This window comes from Anastrepha obliqua, chromosome 5 (assembly GCF_027943255.1).
Source record: "Anastrepha obliqua isolate idAnaObli1 chromosome 5, idAnaObli1_1.0, whole genome shotgun sequence".
NCBI lineage: Eukaryota > Metazoa > Arthropoda > Insecta > Diptera > Tephritidae > Anastrepha > Anastrepha obliqua.
In genome coordinates, this window is record NC_072896.1 from 67,701,638 (window position 1) to 67,727,454 (window position 25,817).

Sequence of the window (25,817 nt, forward strand, 5' to 3'; positions counted from 1 at the left end):
GTTGACCCGTTTACCTACTCTTCATTTATTTTCCTCACATATTTCATTCATTTCATGCACTTCAATAGCTCTGTCGTAAGCTTAGCTTGAGCTTATTATTTCGCATGGAATGGATGACTACCTTTTGCTTGACTGTTGGACTGTTACCTGTTGTCGTTAACACGAAAAAAATACACATCTAATTAAAGAGGTGACGCATAACAAAAAGTTCAGTCTGTCTGCTAAACCAAATTCGCATTTCCTTCGGTTGACACGCGTAGCAAATAAATTGGGCGAATGTGTTGTTGAAAGCACTGAATAAATGCAGAATTATTATTTTATAGAAGTAGGTAAATGAAATTCTCCATTCTTTGTACTCCATCCATTCCTATCTACTGTATGCTATAAATCGCGAATTGGGCGCAAAGTTGTTGCGCGATTGCGCAATGCACTCACTTCTGACACTCGCTCAAGTGGGCAAAGCAAAAAGTGTGCGATCGAATAAAGGAATGAATGAAGTGAACGCATGTGGTAATGGCAGTGAATAAGTGGAAGAGAGAGAAATAAAACAAAACAAAATATGAAATTAAAAAAAAATTACTTGCTTTTTTAATTGTCATTGATTGCTGATTGTTATATCGTTAATCACTCGTTGCTATTGTTGATATTTAATAAGCCTCTTTTACAATTTTTTTCTAAGTTTCGCAGTACCGGCAAACCAAGCCAATTTCTATTTGCCGACAATAGCTGGGCAAATTTTCGTTGTGATGTCATACAGCTCTGATTTTGTTTAATATTTTCTCACATTGATTTAATTACCGCTAGCTCTTTCGACATACGCAAAAGCTCTTTTATTTTTTCTCTCTTTTCTGACAAAATTACTATAAATTGTTTACGATTATAACAAGAAATGGCGAAAAACGTAAATCTTTAAACTACGAAATTGTAAATAATAATTTTAATTTAACACTATTTTTTATTTCGTTACGACCTCTAAATAAAACCGGTTTCATCGAAGATTACGTTTTAGTGGTGAAGAAACAAAATAATAATATAATAAAAACCTAAATTTGTGTATAATGACCTCTGAAAAACAAGTAGGCAAAGCAAGAAGCCTCACTCTTATTTCTAATTCCTTCATACCCAGTGGATAAAATTTACATACTCAGTCTTTCAGAGTCTGTAGTGAAGTCTATTTAAATGTATGTATGCATACATACATATATTATAATTTTATTTTTGAATCACTCGTTTTCTAAATAAATAAAAATGTTTGAGGGATGGACATCTTTATTTTGACTTTTACGCGCTCCATCGGTTGTCTTTTTGCATATTGTAAAGGGTGATTTTTAAGAGCTATAGGAAAGTTTTTCAAAAAACACACGTAAAATTCAGAAAAATGCATGAAATTTTTATTTAAATCGATAGTAAAGTCCATATAATTTAATGTTTGAAGATTATTTCATGCAAATGTTGATCGCGACTGCGCTTCAAATGGTCCATCCGCTTAGTCAAATTTTGGCATACTCTCTCCAAAGTTTCGGCCGGTATCTCACATATAAATGCTTTAATGTGGTCTTCCAATGCGTTAATTGAAGCAGGCTTGTCTGAATAGACATGGGCTTTAACATAGCCCACAAGCAATAATCTAAAGGCGGTATATCACACGATCTGGGTGGCCAATTGACAGGTCCCGAACGTGAAATAGAATGTTCACCGAACTCGCCTCTCAACAATTCCATTGTTACGCGTGCTGTATGGCATGTGGCACCCTCTTGCTGAAACCACATGTCATGCAAGTCAAGCTCTTGTATTTTGGGCAAAAAAAAGTTGGATATCATTTAACGGTGGCGCTCACCATTCACAGTTACGTTACGATTCGCAGCATCTTTGAAGAAGTACGATCCAATGATACCTCCAGCCCATAAACCGCACCAAACTGTGACCTTTTCTGGATACATTGGTAGCTCTTGCAATTCTTCTGGCTGATCTTCACTCCAAAATCGACAATTCTGCTTATTTACGTACCTATTAATCCAAAAATGAGCTTCGTCGCTGAACACAATTTTTCGACTTTAAACTTTCTTAACAGAACACGCATTTTTATAACAAAATTCAATGATTTGCAAGCGTTATTCGTTTGTACGACGATTAATGGTTAAATTATAGACCAAACTGAAGATGTTTGACACTGAAACAAAACACGAAACGTCAGCTGTTTAAGCAAACTGTTTAAAAAGAGAATGGCTCAAAAATCACCCGTTAGTTTAGTCTACTTCACAAGCGTCACATATGATTGACGTACGACGCCATTCGCAAAATATAGAAATCTTCCGATAAGATGATTAATTTTGCACCACACACACAATACACATAGCCGACTTATTGCAAAGTTTTGACTATTTAATTTTTTTACTCCCTTATAAAAATATAACTCATACTACCACAAGAACAGTATAACTCAAAATTTCAAAAATAAAAATTTTATGGATGCAGTTTTGTAGCTCATTCAAATTTCGCAAAATTTTATGACAGTTTTAAGTGGCTCATTGAGTTGTGAGTAGATTCGAATCTCCATGCTTTAATATCAAATGCAAAACCTCCTCAATAAAAATCATCGTTCGGAATCGGTTTAAAACTGTAGGTCCCTCCATTTGTGGAGCAACATCAAGAGGCACGCCACAAATAGGAAAATGAGCTCGGCCAAACACCTGAAGCGTACGCGCCAATTATTATTTTTTAATTTTTTAAATTTTGTTTTAATATCTCTGTCGCAGTAGAATTTGAATTTTTTCCACAATAAAATCTTTGGCTTATTTACGTTTTTGTAAGTATATTCCGATTTCTGAGAAATTAATAAATGCATATCCGATTTAATTTCAAAAAACGAGTGACAAATTTAGACTACAAAAATATATCTGTAGGAGTAAAGTAAGCAATAAATTTTACGAAATGTGAATTTAATATGCAGTTGATGAATAAATTAAGTCTTAAGTGATGTGAAAAATTAAATAAAATAAACAGAACGATAACAAAGTAAATAAGCAATAAAAACAAGAATACAAAGTATGCACATGAAGCTATAAACAGATGTTGAAATTCAAATATGAACATCTCTAAGTACTGCCCAGTAGGGAAAACAACTAGCATTGGACTTTTCAACTTTTAGTAAATTTAAAAACTTAATTAGTTCGAATCCCCTGGCTTTTCCTCACAATTAACTAGTGAATTTGCGCAGCGGAAGTATCAATTAGCCTACCATGAATGGAGTAGCGGAAGCAGGAGGAGTGTTCATTTATTTGAGCTTAAGAGCTCCAGAGCAATGTTCATAAAAGCTCCAAACGTGGAAAAAGCGTTTTATGACACTTAGAGCACTAAATTTTTATCAATTTTAAATCAAAGAATAATTTTTCTTAACAGTTAGAATTTAGTAAAAGTACAAAATAAGCATAGAATGTGTCATACAATTCAATAACGGAAAAATTTTTGTATATGTACAAGTTATAATTATTATGTAAATTAATTAGTCTATTTCCCCATAATTTTTAACGTGTGGCCATAGAATGGAGTCAGTCTCAATCATTTCTTATTTTGAATTTTGATAAATGTGTTATTATCGCTGTGACAATTTACATCATCTGGTATTTGATCTGTTTTTTATGAGGAGCAATGCATTTACTGAAGAAAGGGACATGCAGTTTCGAATTTTGCTTTTAAAGGTATTCATTGCGCTGAAAATGCTCTCAACTTCATCAAGGGCCGATCGTCAAATTTGCCACATTTTCAAATGGATTCAGACCAGCTAGTCTTTATATGTACATCTGAACTTGAACCTAAAATCCTGAAGCAGGCACAAATATTTCAAATTATTTCATGTTTTAAGTATCTATGAGAAATCAATGTACATTGAATATGAGTTCAGAAAAAAGGGGTACTAAATACTGAAACCTTTTTTCCGTATTCTAGTTTTCACAAAGCTCTTAATCTAGTGCTTAAAGCACCAAGTTGGCAACTATGTCATTGTTAGGAATCCTGTTAATAGTCCGTCCAACTACCATTTCTCAAATATATTGAGCCACGCAGCTCTGGAAAATTTCGAAAAGCTTCTTACTCTAATACAGAATCATAGTTGTGCTTCTTATTTTTCATTCCATGAGCCAGTTGAGAGGTGTGGTGTTAGGCATAGGCTAGTGAAATGAAATAAGAAAATGAAGAAACTCTCAACTTGCTGGATTCTTACTTGCAATCAAAGTCTGACTCGCTTAAATGCAACAAGTTGCACATTGGTGTATCATTCAGTACGTCTTTAGTTCGATCCTTAGTTATTAATTAAATTTTTTACAGCATCAGAAGTTGTAGTCGTTTTAAAATACAGCTTTTTTTCTTTCGGTATCTATCACACTCGGGTGACAGATGTCGCTATTCGACATATGTATGAGTCAGAAATTTTTTCACTTATTCAAGTTTTTCCTACAGCGTAAGAGTTGGTTCACATAACTGACGCCGCTGCTTCAATACAACCACACAAGTAGTGATATTTACTCTATAGAAATGCTATTGCCAATGGGTGCAGCAGAGATGCGTCAAAAGTAGAGAAGTCAGCAAAGATAAGGGGGAAGGTTATGCGCAGGCGTGAATTCGCACATATAACATTTCATTTAACTCAAATATCTCATAAATTGGACATTTTTAAAATATGTTAAATATTTTGTGCTTTTTCTCAGTTCTCTATAGTCATAAGATGATGTCATTACTGGAAGCATGAAGCACATTAATATATGCATTCTTACAAATATTACGGCGCCTCAAGTGTTGTGCTCTGAGTGTCACTTGAAATAAATGAAATAAATTTTAATTACATTTCCCATTTGCTTAGAATGATTTCACAATTGTACTTTTCAGGTTCAAATGAAAGAGGGAGTCAAGATTCATGTGCATTTTCAGTTTTTTTTTAGTTTTGAATACATACCTATACACGTACAAGATATACTGGTATACATTGTTTTTTATCTCCCTAGCATTTTTAAATGAATTTATTGTTCGAGCGGAGTTGAGCTCTTTCGACAAAAAGTAGTTTAAAATATATATTAATATTTGTAAAGTCATTTATGGGACTGCGTTATGAAAATAAATTTGGCAAATCCATCTGTCAGTCAGTTCATCCATCAAATAAACGACACATCCGTGTAGCCGCATAGAAATAGTCTAAAGTAGCTGCTACCTGTGGCTACCTAAAAAATTATATAAAGCAAACTGGCACCATTATTTTGTGGAGTTTTTGCCTGGCTTTGTATTCTTGTGATGTTTTTGTTTGAGTGTTTGTACAGTGCCGTTCATACAAATGCGCACCCTAAGGAAATGCAGTGTTTGCTGCACTACCTTTTAAAATTTAAATATTTTGATAATTTATTTATTAAATAATTTATTAAAAAATACGGTATAAATGTTCTCTATACTTTTAATAACATTTTTACACTGTTACATTTCTTCCGGCAAACCTACACGTGGGGTGCAATAAGCTTGAATGGTTAAATAGTACTTTTATTCCTAGCGTATCCTTATGATTATCAGGTGTACGAGAATTTATGAGTTCTAAACGTCCATTGTAGGAGAAAAAGTTATGTAGAGAACTTCTTCGAAAATCGTATAAGGCAAAACGTAAAAACTGGTTTTGAACAGCTTCCAGTCTATCTGCGAAAACTTGATATGGCGATAGACGTTTGTTCTCTGTACACTTTCGTTATACCAAACTAATTTAAAGATCTTAGCTGATCCAGGTAAAGGTTTGTGCCTCCTCTTTTTTAACTGGGTCTTTAAAATATGTCAAAACTTTTTATTTTCTTTTATTTCCTGTTTTAGATATCTGTAATTTTTTACTTGGAAAAGAAATGTTTACGTTTAAAACATTTTACCTGTAAAATTTCCTCGAAAGTATTATATACGTCTATGTATGTATGTATAATTTACATTTAGGATTTTAACAAATTGACGGTGTGCCAAGCTCTTATTGGGGTATAAGAGCGTCCTTTCCGTCCTTTCTTAGCCAAAGTCACGAATTATTTAAACAATTAAATACATATAACATGATATTAATGAAGTATTTGCCATTGGAATCTACAACTTTACTTCATCTTTCAGGCAGCATACGGATACCTCTGACAAAAAATTCGAGTTCTTTTGACTTGATCCATTCATTGAGGGGCAAGATTTCCCAATTCAGTCTATCTAAATAATTCTGGACCGATTTAGAAACGTGTGGCCTGGCCTTGTCATGCAGCAAAACCAGTTTGTCATGTCCACTGACCTGGTGGTCATAATAGATGACACCCTTCTGATCCGACCAGATGCACAACATAACCTTTGAAGCATGAATATTTATTTTCGCTGTCGATGGACCTGGTTAACCTGGCATGCTTCCAACATTTTAGGGTTATCATAATAGATCAATTGTTCATCGCCAGTGACTATGCGATGCAGAAAACCTTTTCTTTTAGACATGTCATCAAGGACTCGGCATGCGGCTAGATCCAATAATTGTTGCAGTTCAGTATCTTCGAATTTTTTCGATGCTCCTTCGCGATCTTTATCACTCACGTCGAAATCCCCTCTTTGGAAGCGTCAAAATCACTCTTTACAAGTTGTATTTGATACGCTCCATTAATTTACCGTAATATTTGATCAATATACGACACGTTCCAGCTGCACTTTTCTTTAAAAGGTAATAATGAAGCATGACTTCCCGCAAATGCTGTTTTTTCGTGACGAACATAGACTTTTTTGACGTCAGACAAACGTTTCAAACAAATGTCAACTATTGCGATCGAGACCTTCCATATACACTTTCAAATCACCAGTATATTACTGGAGCGAACACAAAAATAGTATCAGCAGCGACACTTCTTTTACGAGGGCGGAAACGTATTCCCATACCCAATAAATTATCCAGTAATTTATTTGTGAATATTGCGCTTCAATCGACTTGCTCGGCAGTTGGTACAAAATGTAATTTGATGTTTCACCTACAAAAACCATTCCAGACACTGGCGTTCACTCACCTGCTACGTTCCTCTGCAGCTGTACTGTTCAAAGAATACTATTATTGATTTAAATGTTAATAGACTTAGACGAATTTACGACCTACTGTCACACCAAAATATATTCAACTACTTTTGGTTAGCTTTCCATAAAGGAAATTTATTTATACGTAGCGCATTTTCATCAAAGAGTGACAGAGTAAGTCGGATTTTGGAACTGTGATATCATCCAGCCACTTTTCTTTGAAATCGCTGTTGAAAACTCCATTTCCGTTACTGCTGATTGCTACAGAAGCATGATAAATGATGTTTTGAATACATAGAATTGAACGATCTTCAGTTTCAGCAGAATTCTATAACCTTAAAACATGAATTTTCTATTTAAATATTTTCCGAAGTATCTTGAACTTACTGCGTAGTTGTTATTATGAAATATGGTTCTTAAATATGTTTTAACCATTTATTTTAGGTAAAATTTACATTACTGATTTACTGCCACATACATACATACGATGATGCAATCAACCTAAACCGCTAAAGTTTGTCGTTCTCTAAAATGTTTGTTTATCCCAAATATCACTTAGTGTAGTACTCGTATGTGAATGTGACTGTGCACGCAAATGTATTTGAACATAAATGTTGACATGCTGTACATAAATATGCTAATTAGCACTGAGAATGGATTTTCATATCACGATTTATTTCAATTGATGCATATTTATAACCTGAAACGAAAATAAACTGGTTAGTGGGGAACTCGATGTTTTGGTTTAGTAAAAAATTAAAAATTTACAAATACCTTAGCTTTTTGTTTAACTGCGAATTAGCGCATGATATGTACATACGATTTGGTATTCAGAACAGCCACAGAATAGTTATCTATTGTTTATTTTGTTTATTAGCCTATTATTAACAGACCGCTGCTGATGAAGTTTATCTTTATTTTTGGGTAAGGTCCAGTAGAAATAGACATCAGGGAAGTAAGCATTATTGTTAAGTAGAGCTGATAAGCAAAACCATAGTCAGCATATATGTCAATTTGGTTGAGCTTTTTGTACTCCGTTTCAAAACCAAATTATACAGAATTTTTTTATGGAAATCCATTAAATTGTTAAGGGAGAACAACAATCAATTACTTATTGAGTAGTATTCGTACTTAAGTGTCTTTTGGCAAGACTAGAAGCTTTAGACCAATAAATTCTGGTTTTGCTAAAAATTTAATTCAAAGTTTATAGAGTTTCTAAAGCAATGAATAGTTAGTAGTTCAAGTTTTATTTTAACAAAATTAAGGAATCTATTTTGCCGTTTGTTGGCCATTTACTTAGTATATCCGCGCACCAGGGCATTATGATTTTGGTTACAAAACTGTTGTATGTATTGTAACAACTTCAAGAAATTGAGATAGATATAGACATGTACATTAATACGAAAATGCTTCAGTCGATTTAGGCTTGTTCGCCCACCTATGCGCACGATAACTCGAGCAAAAATTTATAAATTTCAATGAAATATGGTATACATAGACATCTTCAGGGTAGTTTAATATTCGAAATTGTGAAATCTGCGTTTAAAACGTTAATTAAAAAAAAAAACGTTATATCTCGGTTATAAATGCTGCAAAATTACTCAAATTAAAAACCCAAAAAAAAAACTAAGACTCAAAAAAATAAACAAAGTAATTGGTGGTGTCACGCCCACTTAATACAACCCACAAAGACTTAATACAGCTCTCCAGACCATTTACACAGTTGCGCTCCACCTAATTTATATCCAACATAATTATTATTGAAATCGCAGAAATCTTACTCTTTATATCTTAAGACTAAATATCCGTCTGGCCGCCGTAGCCAAATAAATTGGTGTGTGACTACCATTCCACAGTGCGTACTTTCGAATCTCCGTGCATGAAACACCAAAATGGTAGAAAAAGTGTTTTCTAACAGCGGTCGCCCCTCTGCAGATAATGGCAAGCCTCCGAGTGTTTTTCTGTTATGAAAAAGCTCCTCATAGAAACCATTTGTCTTTCACGTAGTTCAAGTAAATTGAATTTCAGAATTTTCGTACACAGTTAAATTTCAATCGAATCATTTTGTCAAAAATCCTCTAAGAACTCAAGTTACTTTTATTTGCTGTTTTGGTTTCAGATAAAATATTTAAAAGCTCGTATTTATGTTCTTATGATGTACTATAGTATTATAATGAAACCATATGAGCTAATCAAACGACCTTGATTCCGAAACCGCAGATGAATATTAAATTTTATTAATAAGAATTAACATGAAATTTTAAAATATCTATGTTAGGAGTAAACAAACAAATATGATAATTATACAGCAGGGATAAATACCATTACTAGAAATTCATTAGCGCTCGCCCCCACTAAAAGAGCTAAGATTTGATCTGTTAACTATCGAATCACTTCATCAGTGCATTTTTATACTTTTTTGCTTATTTGTAGGTTTTTATTACATATTTCTTTACTCTCTAATCCCCACTTTTGCCAGCACTTCCCCGTCTATTGAACTTCGAACGTTCCAACTACTGATTTGCACAATTATAGGTTCACTTAATTTTGGTTTCACCGCCTCTTTTCTCCCCACGCGACAGCGGTTCATGTTGTTATTGCGCACTAACAACGCTAACAATAATTGCACTCGGCGGCACTCACCACTTGTGTAGCGCATACAAGACAAGATCAAGGTGAATCTTAATAACAAATTACGTATACGCAACGTCGGACAATAACTCAACAATTTGTTAGAAATCATCGAATCGCAACCAAAACCAAACCAGGTATATTGCATTACCTGTTTGCTATTGATTACATGAATGGATGAGCAAATGAATGGCTGGAGGCTTTAAATATTTATAATATCGTTGTGTTCAAGTATCATGGCACATCGCATATACATTTCCAATTCATTCGCGAATCGCTGTTCGGACTGTAATTGATGCAAATTGTTCGACATGACTGTTTACTTTTGTAGAATGTAAAAAACTGCTAAGTTATTCTTATAAAACAATAAGAATAAGTAACGAAATTGTTAGCGCATGCGGTGATTATCTACATTTGCCTGGAAACTGATGTCAACCGCTGTTGCGCGAGTCAATTCGGCGACTGTTGCTGCTGCGCATGACGTAGTTCGACAAACAGTTGGCGTGCGAGGCAGGCTCGCTATTGTTGTTTGTGTAGTTCGTAGTTAATACCTGTTTATCGTATTTGTATTGAGTTATTTGAGTTTGTATTACCGCATTGTTTACAAAAAAATTTAACAATCCATAAATTACGCTGTAGTTTTCGATGATATTTTAATTCTTAATTTATTTATTTTTACTTCGTTACCTAATCTAAGTATACTGTAGATTAATGTAAATGTAAGTAATTTTCAATTAAACCTTTTGACGTGAGTTTTTATTTTATCTATAATTAATATAATTTATATTTTAAATGTATGTGTTGTGGGCAACTTTTTGCCGTTTTTATCGATTTTGTTTTATTAAATACAATTTTGGTGTACTAAAACCTCTTGCGCTAAATTATTATATGTTAAATTTTTTACGGCCGCCGTAGCCGAATGGGTTGGTGCGTGATTACCATTCGGAATTCACAGAGAGAACGTTGGTTCGAATCTCGATGAAACCAAAATTAATAAAAAAAAAACATTTTTTTAAAAAGCTCCTTATAAAAATATCTGCCGTTCCCCGGCATTCCATTACACACTTCCTGGTAAAATATTATAGCTAAAATACTGAATTTAATGTTGATTTTATTATATCTGGCAATGCTTGTTTTCTTGTGGACGAAATTATCGTATTTGCCAACAAATTAGAATGTGAACCCGTTTGATATTTGTATTTGCTCCTATTACATCATGTCTTTATTCGGTTTACCTTTACTTATATGGTACTTTGCATTTAAGTAGAAGGGAAATATTTGTGATAGAACCATACAAGGTGTAGCATTCACGCGGAGTATACTTTTATTAAGTATGCATTTGGTCTTCATGATGATAATTCTATTAAAATAACTTAAATTTCACTTATACGGCAGAAAAGATATACCATACGAGTAAATCATTATTCATATCGTGAAAAAATTATACGATTTATAAAATCTTTGTTTGAAGAGCACGCAGAGGCTTACCACAGCCTCAATGGGGTCGAGACCGGGACTAACCGAATAATATCAGGTATAAACCCGTTCTCTTCTTTAGCGGCAAGCTTTCACATTAGTTGATGAAGCTCAAATAATTAACATTTTACGCAGGGCTACGAAAAATACTTTCGAAGTTCAAAGAGAGGAAAGCATATAGAAATTGCTCAGATAATATGAATTATAGGGTATATGATAGCTACGCTAATAACATTTTTTTCATAGTATAGACATGAAAGTTGCTATATTTGAATTAGGTATATTTATATTTTGTTAGAAATGCGCTAACGCAAAATTTTTAATCTATACCAACAAATTTACCACTTTAATATCGCTCATGATAAGACTTCCTATAGAATGTGTCCAGTTATTTTGCCTCCTGTATTTTTCCCCAGCTATTTTTCCCTCTGTAGCTCCGAATCTATTGTAAGGTTGTAATAAAAATAGGTGAAACATGCAAAACCAGCAAATCTTAATTAATGTTAAGTGTAACTAAAAAATATAAAATAAATGTATATCGACCCCAGAGTTGGACGCGCAAAGTTTTTGTTTTTATTTTTGCTAATTTATTGATTTTTTTCATTATATTTACTTTATGTATAAAATTTAAATTTTAAAAATTCTTTTTTTTTGTATAATTTTTTTCGATTTCTTTTTATCTTTTTATATATTGTTTTTTTTTCGTTGATTTATTTTGTTTGATTTTATTTAATTTCATTTTATTATATTTTATTTTACTTTATATTTACGTTACAATTTTTTTAACAAAACCAAAGTTTGAAGCACCTTGATATATCGTCTGAAATGCTCCCTTCTTCCTAAATTTATCTCACGAATATTTAATTCCAATTAAAATTAGCAAAAATGTCCAGGTTTATTAGTGCCCAGCTCAAATGAATTTCAAATTCTGATTTTAAATTAATATTTACTCAGACACATACAAATAGATACGACATACACACACATACTCCTACAAATGCATTTGACTTTACTAACCCACACTTTTGGGAACTTTTACACTCAGTGGTTTTTGCAGCAGCTTTGTGTTTACCCTAATTCGTGTTTACCAAACAGCAAGGTATCGATTAAAAATTATCCAAAGAAAAAATCGGAAACTGAAATTTTGTCTCTCTTACATTATACTGTTTCTGTACTTTCGCTATTCATTTGAACTACAGTTCTGACCGCATCTTGTTCTGTTTTTTCTTCTCATTTGCAGATAAAGCTCAAAAAAGTGCTCGGCCTCACAGTATGCAGCAATGCCGCCTTGGATGTTTCACCCGTTAGCGGTCTATTGGCCTATCCAGCAGGGTAAGTTTAATTTTTCATTTCAATTTGAACCACAAAAGCAGCAAATACAAATATTGCAACATTTTTCGTATCACTTTAATTTTTCAATACGTATTTGGGTTCCGCGTAACTTTGAGTGTGCTAAAAATTGTATTTCTTATTTTAAAAGTATAAACCAAACCAAAATGAAATGGTTTTGCTCTTAGTGAAAAATAAAATCCAACGAAATGAATGCAACCAAAACTGGGGCAAGCTTATAACTGAACTATGGCTCAGTTACTCTTTCTGAACTGATGTAAATTAGGTGAATTTAGAGTTTAGCTAGCAGTAGTAAATGTCGAAAATGTCTACTTATGCAAATCATATTTTTTTAATGACCAGACAGTGGGAATTATAAGAAAGCAAAATTGTTCAAAATTCGTAGCAGCTTTTTAAGGGTGTAAAGCTCCGAAGCATCTGAAGTATTGGGACAAACCTAATCATAAGTATTTGGCTTGATAAAGAGGCTTCAATTTAAAACCTGAAACTAGGTTGGTTGTAGTTAGTGATTTCTGTCGCAGCTGCAGGAATGAGAAGGAAGTATTGTGGGAAGATTGTGCTATTGCTTTCTAAACTCTTACTGCTTTGGATGTATGGCAGATTTGGAATACGAAGCTATTTCATTGTTCATTAGAGAGGCGAAGTGGTTTCACCGCATTGGAAATTGCAGGGAAAACTTGAGTGCAAACACGTGGTATTGCACAGTCATGGAGGCTGGCAACCATCGTAATTTAAACTATAATTGAATATACCTCCCTTGAAAATTTAAGCAAGAATTGTTAAAGATTAAAATTTAATAAAAACACTACTTTAACATTAAACCGAAAAATACCAACTTTTTGGTTTTTTATTAGTGAAATTCACCCTGACCTCTTACACTATCCTTGCTCTTGTACTTTTGTATGTAGACATATTATAAAGCAAAGTACGTGGAAGAGATCCATATGCATAAACATCTATGTTAAGTTTAGTTGTATGTGTTCTCGTGCATGTAATCTAATTCTCTTGAAATGTATTCTCCAAATCGAATTTGGCAGCCTGATATTGAATGCATCACACTGATTGCATTTCACAATCTCCAGGAATCGATTACGATAACAAGCTAATGCTAAAAAAATGAAAACTGGAATTTAATAGCTTTTGCGAAATGCAGATTCAAATAAAACTAGGGCAGAGAACTTTTAAGGAAATATGAAGCAGTTGTTGTTTACAGGGCGTATGAGTAACTTTTTGATAGTCAGCGGAACAATTTGCAGATGTGTATATGCCAAGTAGAGCTTTTTATTCCTAAATCCACAAATGTTCAGCTTTAATGCAAGGCTGCTATGTTAACCAATACAAATGCATAAATTTCTAGTTCAACGCGTCTTTGGCCTTGTTTGTTTGAGGCAATATTGGTATTTAGGTAAAGCAATGAAAGGGTTGTGAAGTGATGAGAAAGAAGGAGGCTACAGTCGACTGTGCCGTTTAACTGTCAACGTCAAATGTCAAATATGGCTTTAAATGCGGGCAACAGCTGCATTGATCATAAATAAAAGATGAATTCCGAGCACTGCCAGGCCGATAACAGCAGTGACATCAGTGGCGGCGGCCTCGCAACACGAAACATCACACAAAGCCTTACCCCTACAGGATACAGACAAGCTCCCACACAAACAGACGTACTTATGTAGCTATCGCGGCACTTGCGCGCAAAGTAGCTTTGTTTGGCAACGCCAATCTGTGCGCGTATGGGTGCGACAAAATGGGCAAAACGGAAACTGACAATCTCAGAATTGCCCGCAGCGGTGTTGACACCGAGCAAACACTTTTGAATGGCTGCACACATGTGAGAGGGTGTCTGAATTCCGTTCATGTAGGGTTTGGCTGGGCAGCTGGGAAGAATAACTACTAAAACGGGTGGTGTTAAATGAGTGGCTTGACGGCTGATAGACTCTTCGACTGGCCGGTTAGCTGGCAGTCAGGCGGACAGGCAGGCTGAATATCTCTTCTGAAGGCTGCTACATTCATTGAAGGCTCTCGAATGCAAACACTTGCTTCATGTTTTGAAAGCGGCCACCAATTGCTCATGTTTATGCAGCTCTTTCGTATGTTCCAGCTAAAATACAAAAATGAAGCTAAAAAGCTAAAAAGGCAAAAATATGAGCAAACTAAATATGAACTTATACCGTTAAGCAAACAAACCAGCAGCAGTGCCTGAACCCATGGAATGCACTCGCGTTGATAACCCAGTAAACTGGGTCAGTTGGAGTTTTTAATTTCGTTTGAAGGAAAATTTATTTTCTTCCTTTGGCTGATATTGGGCTTTTGAGAGCAATATGCAATTGCCATAGTGGAACCTTTTTTTCCAGTTTTGTCGCATTGCTTCAAAGTTGCTCATAAGACTTTAAAAACGTTTTTCAATCAAAAACACATTTTTCAATCTGAGCGAATAAATTACTCGAACACTGTTGCAAGGATCGTTTTACCTCTTTTTTTTAAGTAAATAGCCGTTTTATTTTGTCATGTAAAATTTCGTTTCGTAAACATTTTACCAATATTTTTTTTGACTAAGAATCGATATCAGCTTTTTTTACAATATTTTTTTATAAGAAACCTTTATACATATACATACATATGTACTTTCATTGACAATAATATGCACTACATATGGGCACTGTAAATTTTTTTGTTGATTATATCACATGTTATACTTTACGAAAAAACTGAGTGCCCATGATGAAGTTCAGAAGAACGGCCGTTTCTAAAAGTGACTCTTTCACTACCGTATTGTCTTAAATTAATAAAAAACATTTTTATTTATGAAACAAACCCTCTGAAGCGAATTTTTAGTCTTTTCCCCATACTCACAAAATAAATCGAGGCAAAGCTATCCTTTCTCGGACACTCTAATATTTTTTATGAAGAGCTTTTTCATGGCAGAAATACACTCGGAGTTTTGCCATTACCTGCCGAGGGGCGATCGCTATTAGAAAAATGTTTTTCTTAATTTTGGTGCAATCAAGTTTCAGTTGATGTCGCAATCCGTAAGATGAAGTGGAAATGGATTGCACACACCATCCGAAAACCAGCCCAAGAAATACGAAGGAAGGCTTTGGCCCACAAGGGCATGGAAGCAAGGATAGACCAAGAGATGGCACGATTCGCCACATAATCGGCGCTCAAGCAAGCTATAATATGACCAGGCAGGGAGAAATCATTGAGATAATCTTATTTATTTTCAATATAAATTCAGAATAGCGCTTTATAGAGTGCATTATTTCGTTATCAAAAATGGATGGATCATTTGAAATGCACACTTTTCCATCAGTTAGCGCCTCTTTGAAATCCTGTTATAACAACAACCATTCTGGATTCTATATCCTTGAAATTGTTTCTTTATACTTCGTATACACCAGTGAATTTCATTTGTGACTAGTTAATCAATAAAAAGATTTGTTAGTAATGACGTAAAGATTGGTTATAAAATAGCATAGAAACTTCCTAGGATTGCTATTGACCATCACTAAATACGCGTTTGCCATTTTAGAACGACCTTATTTGCTTTCAAATGAAAGCACCCATCTTGCGGAGAATTTTTGTCATATTCAAATATTTCTGAAAAACTGAAATCATTAATACATGAACCTGCAGCTTCTTGGTCATCGCCCAGTATCACACCCTAGATTTTATCGACCATTTGTGGAGTGGTGAACTCTCGCACAAGAATTATATTAGGCGTCTGCTTCAAACAGATCTCATTACTAAACTATTTGTGAAATTAAACGCTAAACTGGACCGTATCCTTTTGAAGAACACTATTTAATAACCAAAATATTGGATTCGAGATGGAAATGCCATCTCTTCTAATTTTTGAGGCAGCCTACTAAGAGGTCTTTTTCTTTAAGTTTTCAATATTTTTTTCAAAATACGGGTCTTAACAATTATATATGAAAAATTACATCGTTTAAATGTCCACCGTCCATGTCTACACGTAAAACCCGCCAAATAGTCGATTCAGGAATGCCAATTGTTGAGAACTTCGAGTTATTGATGTTAACGGTTTTTCAGCAACACTTTGCGTTACAGCAGCAATATTTTTAACAGAACGTCCAGTTTTTGGCCCGCCAGTCCTTTTTCTATCCTCGACAATACTAATTTCTTGAAATTTTTTCACCAACCTTTGGGTTGTTGACTCATTCGAACGAATGTTTTCACAAATTTTGAGATATGTTGTTCTTAAAGGTCGACTATTTTCATAATATCAGGCCGGTCCATAAGTTCGTGCGTATTTTACCCATAATTTCACTTTTGTACGATTTTTGCATACGAAAAATTATTTGCGGAATATAACGAAACTATTTATATTTTCTTTGATATCTTCTGCATTCAACAAGTGATTTTAATCGCGTATAAGAGGCATATTTTGTACTTTTTTTATAAAAGTGGTAAAAATGCAACAAGCTTGCCTAATGTTTGCCTTGCGGTATGAGGTTTTGCGTTGTCGACTCATTCAGATTTGAAAGCTGATGGGAATAATAATCAGCAGTTATCATCTGGTTTGGTTCCAGACGTTCATAATCAACAAAGCCGGTCATATCCCACCAAATAGACAGGAGAATCTTCTTGGGGTGAAGGCTATCTCTAGGGATCGGTTCTAGTGTTTTATCTTTAGCTAACCATTGGCGTTTGCGAACAGGATTATTGTAAAGGACCCATTTTTCATCACCAGTAACGACACGGTTCAAAAAACTTTAATTTTCAAGCCGTTGCAGCAGCTGAGAACACACATTCACTCTCTGCTGAAGGTTGGCGACGAAAAGTCTATGCGAAACCCATTTTCCTTTCTCAGCTGAAGCAGGTGCCTGTGAACTGTTCCTTGTGATAAATTTATCCTCTAAGCTGTCATATCGACCGTCAAATTTGACTCAGCTACCACGAGTTCGCAAGGCGTCGTAGTTAAAGACTTCAGGACGACCAGCGCGCGGGGCATCCTCCACGTCGCAGTTACCACTTCGGAATTTTGAAAACCACTTTTGCGCAGTCGTTACACTCCCGGTATCCTCTCCGTGAATAGTGTTTATTTCTCCGATGGGAGCTAATGCCGCATCCACCATACTCTCCGGATATTGCACCTTGTGATTATCACCTTTTCCGTGTACTTCAATCCCATATTACAATAGTAACAAGAACTACTCCTCAAAAGAAGCTATAAAAAGGGATATCGAAGCGTATTTTGGCTCCAAGGACAAAAAATTTTTTGAGCAGGGAATTACAATAAAAATTTGCCTAAACGTTGGGAAGACATTGTAAATAATGAAGGAAAATATATTATTGATTAATAAATACTTTAAGCATATTTTTTATTAATTTTAAAACCACCTTTAAAAAACGCACGAACTTATGGACTGACCTGATAATTTCAATAATTTTAGCGAGTTCTGTCGAGTAAAATTGTACATCTGACTACCTGAAAAATTTCAAAGACGACATAAAAAGATAGCGTCTAGGAATTATTTACTATTAATATCTAGGCGTCACTTTTGAAAGACCCTTTATAACCGTTTTTATCGTGAAGGTCTTTTTTTTTGTTGTAGCAGCATAATATAGTCCCACACATTTTTGATAAATGGTACTGAAGAGACAGTTCTTCGCGGTATAGGTATATTGAGTAATCAGGGTAGTTCCGTTAACGTAGACTTATCTGAGATGGGTTGCAGAGGCTGTGTTTTATAATTTTTGGAAGAATGTATTTTCATATATAGCTATTTTGTACTCAAATGCTCGTTTTTTACCTTAAACTTCATTATTAAAGAGACTCAACTTTTTTCTACCGAATCAGCGAAATACAAATCATAAAGCTCGTTGGTATTTCGATATGATATGATTTCCATTTAAAAGTAGGACAAAGCAAAAGCAGCTTACTACAGATAAAAAGGGCATGAGAGTGTGTGGAAGTCAAGGCAACGGCCTGCAAGCTGTGCGACTTTCAAGTGCTGTTTTTTTTTCACTATACATTTTTTCTTTTCCTATCTTGCTTTTTTAAGCATTCCAGCTTTCCATTTCCTTGTCACTTTTTATATCGCACAAAATATGAATTTACGGCTGCGTCACTTGGCATTGTAAAAAATTGTTAAAATGAACTTCCTTCCCGACAGTCTTAACAAAGGATTTAACCTTTTGCGCATTTTTCTTTCCCCTTGCAAGTACAGCATTTAATATGCACAAAAAGTGAATAAAAGTAAAACATTGCTAATTAAGTAAGCCAGCAGGTGACTTTTTAATGAAAGACGGCCACCATGCTTGCGACTATAAATAATTAAATTTGGAATGACTTATATTTTATATATTAAAATCTTTGTTTGCAGTGCATTTTCCATTTAAATATTCTTTTATTGCTTTTTTACTTCATCTACTAATTTTTCACCTTTCGCGTTATTCTTTCTTTCAGCTGCACCGTGGTCCTGTTCAATGCGAAACGTCAAACACAGGCCTACCTGGTCAACACCTCCCGCAAAGCTTTCACATCGGTCGCATTTTCGCGTTGCGGCCGTTATGTGGCCACCGGCGAGTGTGGCATCAATCCCGCTATCAAAGTATGGGAGCTAGACTCGCCGAATGGCAACCTGGAGCACACTACCGGCGGCAATGTGGTGGCGGAATTTTTCGATCACAAATACGCCGTCACATGTGTGGTAAGTTAATCTGTCATATATAAAACGTTTTCCTTATAAAATATTTTATTTCAATGTGAATGCAAACTAATGCTCTCTTACAGGCCTTCTCGCCCACCGGCAAGTACCTGGTATCCATTGGTTCACAACACGATATGATTGTGAATGTCTTCGATTGGAAGTCGAATCAAAAAATGGCCTCGAATAAAATCAGCTCTAAAGTGTCGGCACTGAGTTTCGCCGAGGATGGCAGTTACTTTGTTACAGTGGGCAATCGTCATGTCAAATACTGGTACATGGAGGGCGGCCGCAGGGTATGTTCACACAACCAATCGCCCACCAACTCACTCATTCTTACTAATTACCTTTATTTTCGTTACAGTACAAGGATCCCATACCGCTTATGGGGCGTAGTGCCATATTGGGTGATTTGCGCGACAACGACTTTTGTGCGGTCGCCTGCGGCAAGGATGAGACGAAGGACCGCACATATGCCATCACCCGGCAGGGTCATTTGGTTGAGTTCAGCTCACGCCGTTTGTTAGACAAGTGGGTGCAATGTCGCACAACGAGTGCAAATTGCTTAACGGTGAATGCGCGTTTCATACTCGTCGGTTGTGCCGAAGCCATTATACGCATTTTTAATGCTACTACACTGGAATATGTGACGACATTGCCACGCACACATTATCTGGGTGTCGATGTGGCGCAGGGAATACATATCAATCACATAATGACTGTGCCACCGCATGCCAAATATCCGGACTGTGTAGCGATGGTGTACGATGAACAGAGATCGAAGGTTAGTTTTGGGCCAGGGAGAACATAATAAAAGAATAGAGGATTTTTTTTTTTTTTTTTTTTTTTTGGAAATTTTATTCGCTGGAAGTTTTTAAGGTTTCATCAAGTTTAAAATTTTCTAGCTGCGTGTTTTTCGAAAACGTAATCTAACAAATGTTAAATTTATAGAAATACTAGCTTTAACCCGCGGCCCGTCTCGCGTAGGAGTAGTTTTGAGGGATTTAGGATATGTATATAAAAGAATTATTGTTTGTAATAATAATTTCATAGAAAATAATTTTTTATAATTTGTTATTAATAACCCTAATATTACAATACCCGGCATCCGTTGCTATGCCTCGTTGAATAAAATCAAAACAACCAATCAGAAAAATATCAAGCAAAATTATTTTTATTAATTTTCTATCTCAAACCGTTTTTGAGCTTTGCATTTGGGTCACAGCTGAACAGCTTATGCGGATTATGAAGTCTAGAGTGTGCTATAAATAGTGGGGAATAGGAAAAACTAGGATTTTTTAGATTAAATTTAAGCAAATATTCGATTATTAGTGACGAATGAGAGTGGTGGCGCGGCCTGGGGTCTGTGGGAAGGGAGCTCATAAAAACATGCCTATATATTGTATATAACCTTCATTGGGCGAAAATATGAATGTATAAAAAATTTTACGTCATTTGGTGTTGTCGTTTCGTAGTGATGCGCGGACAACGTGCGGACATTCACCTTTATTGTATAGATGTTTGAAGCGCTGAAGTGCTCCCTAATCGTCGGCCGTTACGAATCTGTCTTGGAAACACTGTAGTGATCCGTCTTTACGTGACCATTCACCTTCTCCAACTTCCAAAATCTATTTGCTCCGGTGCTTAAAAGTTACGTTGCGTTCAAAGGAACCGAACTCGCTCAAAAGAGTTTTGCAGTTTTGCATTTAAACGAGTTAAAGGTATTTAATACAGACTGACTTAACACTTATTTCGGACGCATAGCCACGTGCTAGAACAAGCCTCAAATTCAAAAACGTTCGCCTAAACTATTTATAATAATCTATCCATTGTAGTTTCTCTGAAATATAGGTACAGTTTACTCAACATCCAACTTAGAGCAATCAATGTAACAAACTTTAGCTCCTTCGTCGGTTTTTGGTACTATTGACCTTCATCAGCCTATTTGAAGTTTTAATACTTTCAAGTCCTATTCGATGATATTTAATTTTCGTAGCATTATATCTAAGAGCCAAGTTGGACTAGTACGCGTAGTGCCACATAAATCAAGCGCCGATCTTGTGCCAAAAAGACTTTGGAGTCTATTTATTTATATCGTTGCTGATGTAATAAATGAACCATTTTTATTTTTAATTTTTTAGGTCAGTTGTGTGTACAATGATCACTCGCTGTATATTTGGGACATGCGAGATATCAAACGTGTGGGAAAATCGCACTCCTTCCTATATCATTCCACCTGCATTTGGGGCGTGGAAACTGTGCCATACAATTTGGAGCGCGATGTGTCAGACACATTGCCCGAGGAGTCGTTTGTTACGTGCTCCTCGGATGACACAATCCGCGTTTGGGGTCTTGATGGCTGTACCAACACCGAAAATTATCGTAAAAATATTTACTCCAAGGAGCTATTGAAAATTATGTACATCGATGATGAAATGAATTTTATCAAGGATCAAGATCTAGCGGGCGATAAGAACTCTAATACAGCGTATGATGGTCGCAATGGCGTGCGATGCATACGAATAAGTCCTGAGTTGCAACATTTGGCAAGCGGTGATCGTTGCGGCAATATAAGAATTTATAATTTGGCTAACACCAAAATCATCATGACAATTGAGGCGCACGAATCAGAAGTGTTGTGCCTGGAGTACTCGAATGAAAAGATCGAACGAAAGCTACTGGCCAGTGCCAGCCGGGATCGGCTAATTCATGTATTCGACGTATCGCAAGACTATTTGTTGCTGCAAACGCTGGACGATCACTCGTCGTCCATAACATCGATAAAGTTTGTGGGCTCGGGACTTAATTTCCAGATGATTTCTTGTGGTGCAGATAAATCGATTATGTTCAGAACGTTCCAGGTGAGTGCTAAGAATTTTAAAATTTATTTAACTAAAATTTATTAATTAATACCTTTCCCCTTGCTTTCCACAGGGCAACATTTTCTTGCGCGGCACAAATACCTCCGGCAAGACGACGTTGTACGACATGGAAGTTGATTCTAATGCCAAGCACATACTCACCGCCTGCCAGGACCGCAATATACGTGTATATGGCACCCAGAATGCCAAACATACAAAAACCTTTAAGGGTTCGCACTCGGATGAAGGCAGTTTAATTAAGCTCAGCCTCGATCCCAGTGGCATTTATGTAGCCACCTCCTGTACGGACAAAACGCTCGCAGTTTACGATTACTATTCGAATGAGTGCATGGCGCGTATGTACGGCCACAGCGAGCTGGTCACTGGACTCAAATTCACTAACGACTGTCGCCATTTAATCTCGGCCAGCGGTGATGGTTGTATTTTCGTGTGGCAAGTGCCGCACGATATGATTGTCACAATGCAAGCGCGCCTCTCACAACAGCGCCTACGCTCAGGTCATGCGCCACTACCACCCCGTCCTGGTTCAATTATCGCCACACCGGAGGGCATCATTATCGAATCGCCAACACATGAAATAGATGAGTTGGCAACACCACAGAAATTTACTACGTCGCCGTCAATGTTCACCGACGAACCAGCGTTGACGCCCGGCTACAAATTCTCCGACGTGGGTCAGCTGCCGCAATGGGCGAAGCGAAAAGCCGGGGGGAATACGGATGAATCGAGTGGCGGCGGAGGCGGTGTTGCTATACCCGGTTCAACAATCTCCGCCATGCAATCTGCATCATCCACCTCCAATTTGAGCTCCTCACCCAGTCAGTTGGGAGTTGGAGGAGTGCCGCGAGCGCGTGGACGTTGGGCACAACGAGGCCCATTTGATCCCGATGACTTACGTTCGAATTCGGAAAGCCCTCTGGGTACTGTGTCATCGAGCGGCGGAGGTGGTGGTGGTATCATTGGCGGGGGCGTAGGTGTTGGTGGCGTGGGTGGCGGCGGTATGGGAAACACACAAACGTCCGACTACAATAGCGCCTCCTCCAAGGACATTATGTACAACCAGACTTACCTCAGTGAAGACTCGTCGATTGACTCGGGTATGGAGACGCGGCGCGAACTGAAATTTATTGGCAGCAATAATAGCGGTACCGTGCCAACGGCGGCTGGCAGTAATGGTGCTGGCACGTCAACGAATCGATTGGCGCCGGAAAAACGTAAGCCTGGTCTGCGTTTTGATGCGCAATCCAATGAACATGATGGCGATGTAGAGGATATCTCTGATGGCGAACGCACAAGTTCGGATCACGGCATGTTCTACAACAACATTTCGCCCGGCACACCAACGTAAGTGGGCGCGCAAGTTCAAGTAGATTTAATTTTAATATTCTTCCCTGCTTCTCTTACAGGGATTTCAAAGTGACCGCCATGAATGAAGATGAGCTGCGAAAGTCAATGCGGAGGCAGAAATTCGAGAAGACCGGTCTAACGTTGCCAGGTAATGGCAGCACACACACCGCCAGCACTGGTACTGGTACAGGCACCTCCGATACCGAAGACGAAGGTTCAACGCCGAGCGCTGAAAATGCTGAGCGTTCGTTAGCATCCACGTTAGGCGGCAGCTCGGAGAGTATACCGCAAACCACAAGTGGTTTCCTGCAGGCCGCCCTACCCGAAGGCCCAGGCAGCATGCTGGAGCGGGGCAGCACAAGTAAGTTCTTAATATGGAAATTAATGAAATTTGCTTACTTTACTGAAATTTATGTATGTACATATGTATATATCGCAGATCGACGCAGTATTAGTGCCAAACACAACACAGAGAACGGCAAGCCGGTCTCCTCTACAGCCACCATAACAAAATCCTTCACCAGCACGAAGAAAGATGAGCTGCTGAAGGTGATCAGTGAAGTGAAACAGCAGCTAGAAAATGTAAGTATTAACAAGATTTCTTTCCACAACTATGCTAATCGCATCTGTTTGCGTTTTCTATATTTAAATATTTTTATTTGTTTCGTCCCTAATCCTGTGTCTGTCTTTCTTATGTGTATTGATTGACAAACAAACACAACCAAAAAACCAAAAAAAAAATATATATATTCCTGTTTGGTGATTGTAATTTTTTACGGTTGGTACACGACGTTTGGTGCTTAGGGCGCACGTAAAAATGGAGTTAAGAGATTGAATGCTATACCGGAGGTGAGAAATGTTTAGAACGAACACGCTGTTATATGTATGTGTAATGTGCACTACTACTAAGGCAGTCTAACAACTTGGCTTTCCTGAAACTACTTACTTTCGTTGAGAATTTTCATAACTGCGTACTAAAACTGATGTACATACGCATAAATATACATAAATACATACATACATAAATACATGTGCGCATACATTATTTTTTGTATTTCATTTCGCACCGCCAAAATCATATTTGTGCACTTTACTAATTTCTCATAGCTTATACTCGTACTCGTACGTACATACATACATACATATGTATGCAAATTCATACATGCGTTCATTGCTTTTCTGTTTATTCCACATTCCTTGGGCCATAATCGCATGCATATTGAATTATTCATTTTCAAATATTCCATTAAAATTCTATTCAATTGGTGTTATTAAAAATGTGTAGATAAGTTAAAAAACAAAACTCAAAATTATGCCGACTTTCTGAAATTGATATGAAAATAATTGATAAAAAAATGTTCGCTTAATTTTACACTGATCAACAAACCACCCTGTTTATACTTATACCGGATGAAAGGAATGGAGTTGTATTTCTTCAATTTATATAAAGCCAATTTAAAGAAAGAAAGTTCAAAGATTGGACAACTATCGTATGCATATATGTAAAGTACATACTTAAGTAGACAGACATCGCTTGTAAATTCGTAATAAGCGTACTAAAGTAAAAAAAGTTTCCGTGAAACAGAATTTTATCACAGCTGGAAAGCTCGAATGTATGGTCCAATTCGGGTTGAGGTTGGTTGCTATAGAATCAGCTACAAGAGAAGCTGTTGCGCAAAAGCGAAGATGTCGTTAAGTTCGTCAAATCGCAACGACTCAAATGGGTAGGTCATGTCATGCGCATGAGTAAGAAACGTCTCCAAAAATCCCTCTTAAGGGGTAACACCACTGTAGAAATTTCAAAAAATTGATTTTTTTTTTATAAGCTTAAAAAATTCTTTGAACCTTTTAAAATACAGAACAAAAAGTTTTATACGTTACAGAAGTCTATTTCATAAATATTTTAAGCTTTTAACCAAGCGTTAGTGACTGCTACCTAACGACTTCTCCAAATTTCCAAACTTTAAACGCGTTTTTCTCAAAACACGTTTTCTGAAATTGGCACGCAGCATAACTCAAACAATTTTAAATATTTTTAATCAGATTTTTCACTACGTCTGTATAATAACCTTCTTAAGAGAAGAGCGTAGGGGATTTTCGATAGATTAATTTAAACGATTGTTATAATTATTTAAGTGCCGTTTTTTTAGTCCAAAATAGAGTTTTTTCCTTCAAATGCTTGCTAATTCTACAAAAATAAATATTTTTTAAATCCCCTACGTGTTTCTCTAGCTATTCTTATCTAGATTAAGAAAAAAAATGTTTCTTTGTTCCAGATTAAAATTTGCACCCTCTGTGCTGCGTGCCGCGGAGCTCCTTCAAGAGAAACCACATTACAAAAATGTCTCCAATGCCGCCATTTTGTAAAATTTTTCGATCAAACTTTGTAGTTTTGTATTTTAGTATATAAGTAATAACTTCC

The 25,817-nt window shown here is 36.2% G+C and overlaps 1 protein-coding gene across 4 annotated transcripts in view; it reads left to right on the forward strand.

Moving 5' to 3' along the window:
- Positions 1-25,817, forward strand: part of LOC129248047 (mitogen-activated protein kinase-binding protein 1) — a 72,726-nt gene that overhangs the window by 25,237 nt on the left and 21,672 nt on the right. For 2 of the 4 annotated variants that reach the window (XM_054887463.1, XM_054887459.1), the window contains exons 2-10: positions 12,386-12,477; positions 18,926-19,169; positions 19,253-19,462; positions 19,531-19,950; positions 21,308-22,027; positions 22,101-23,392; positions 23,455-23,756; positions 23,835-23,977; positions 24,200-24,244. In XM_054887463.1, coding sequence (XP_054743438.1) covers positions 12,386-12,477; positions 18,926-19,169; positions 19,253-19,462; positions 19,531-19,950; positions 21,308-22,027; positions 22,101-23,392; positions 23,455-23,756; positions 23,835-23,977; positions 24,200-24,244 — 3,468 coding nt within the window. The remainder of the gene's footprint in view (positions 1-12,385; positions 12,478-18,925; positions 19,170-19,252; positions 19,463-19,530; positions 19,951-21,307; positions 22,028-22,100; positions 23,393-23,454; positions 23,757-23,834; positions 23,978-24,199; positions 24,245-25,817) is intronic. The other 2 variants (XM_054887462.1, XM_054887460.1) reach the window with 1 other exon arrangement.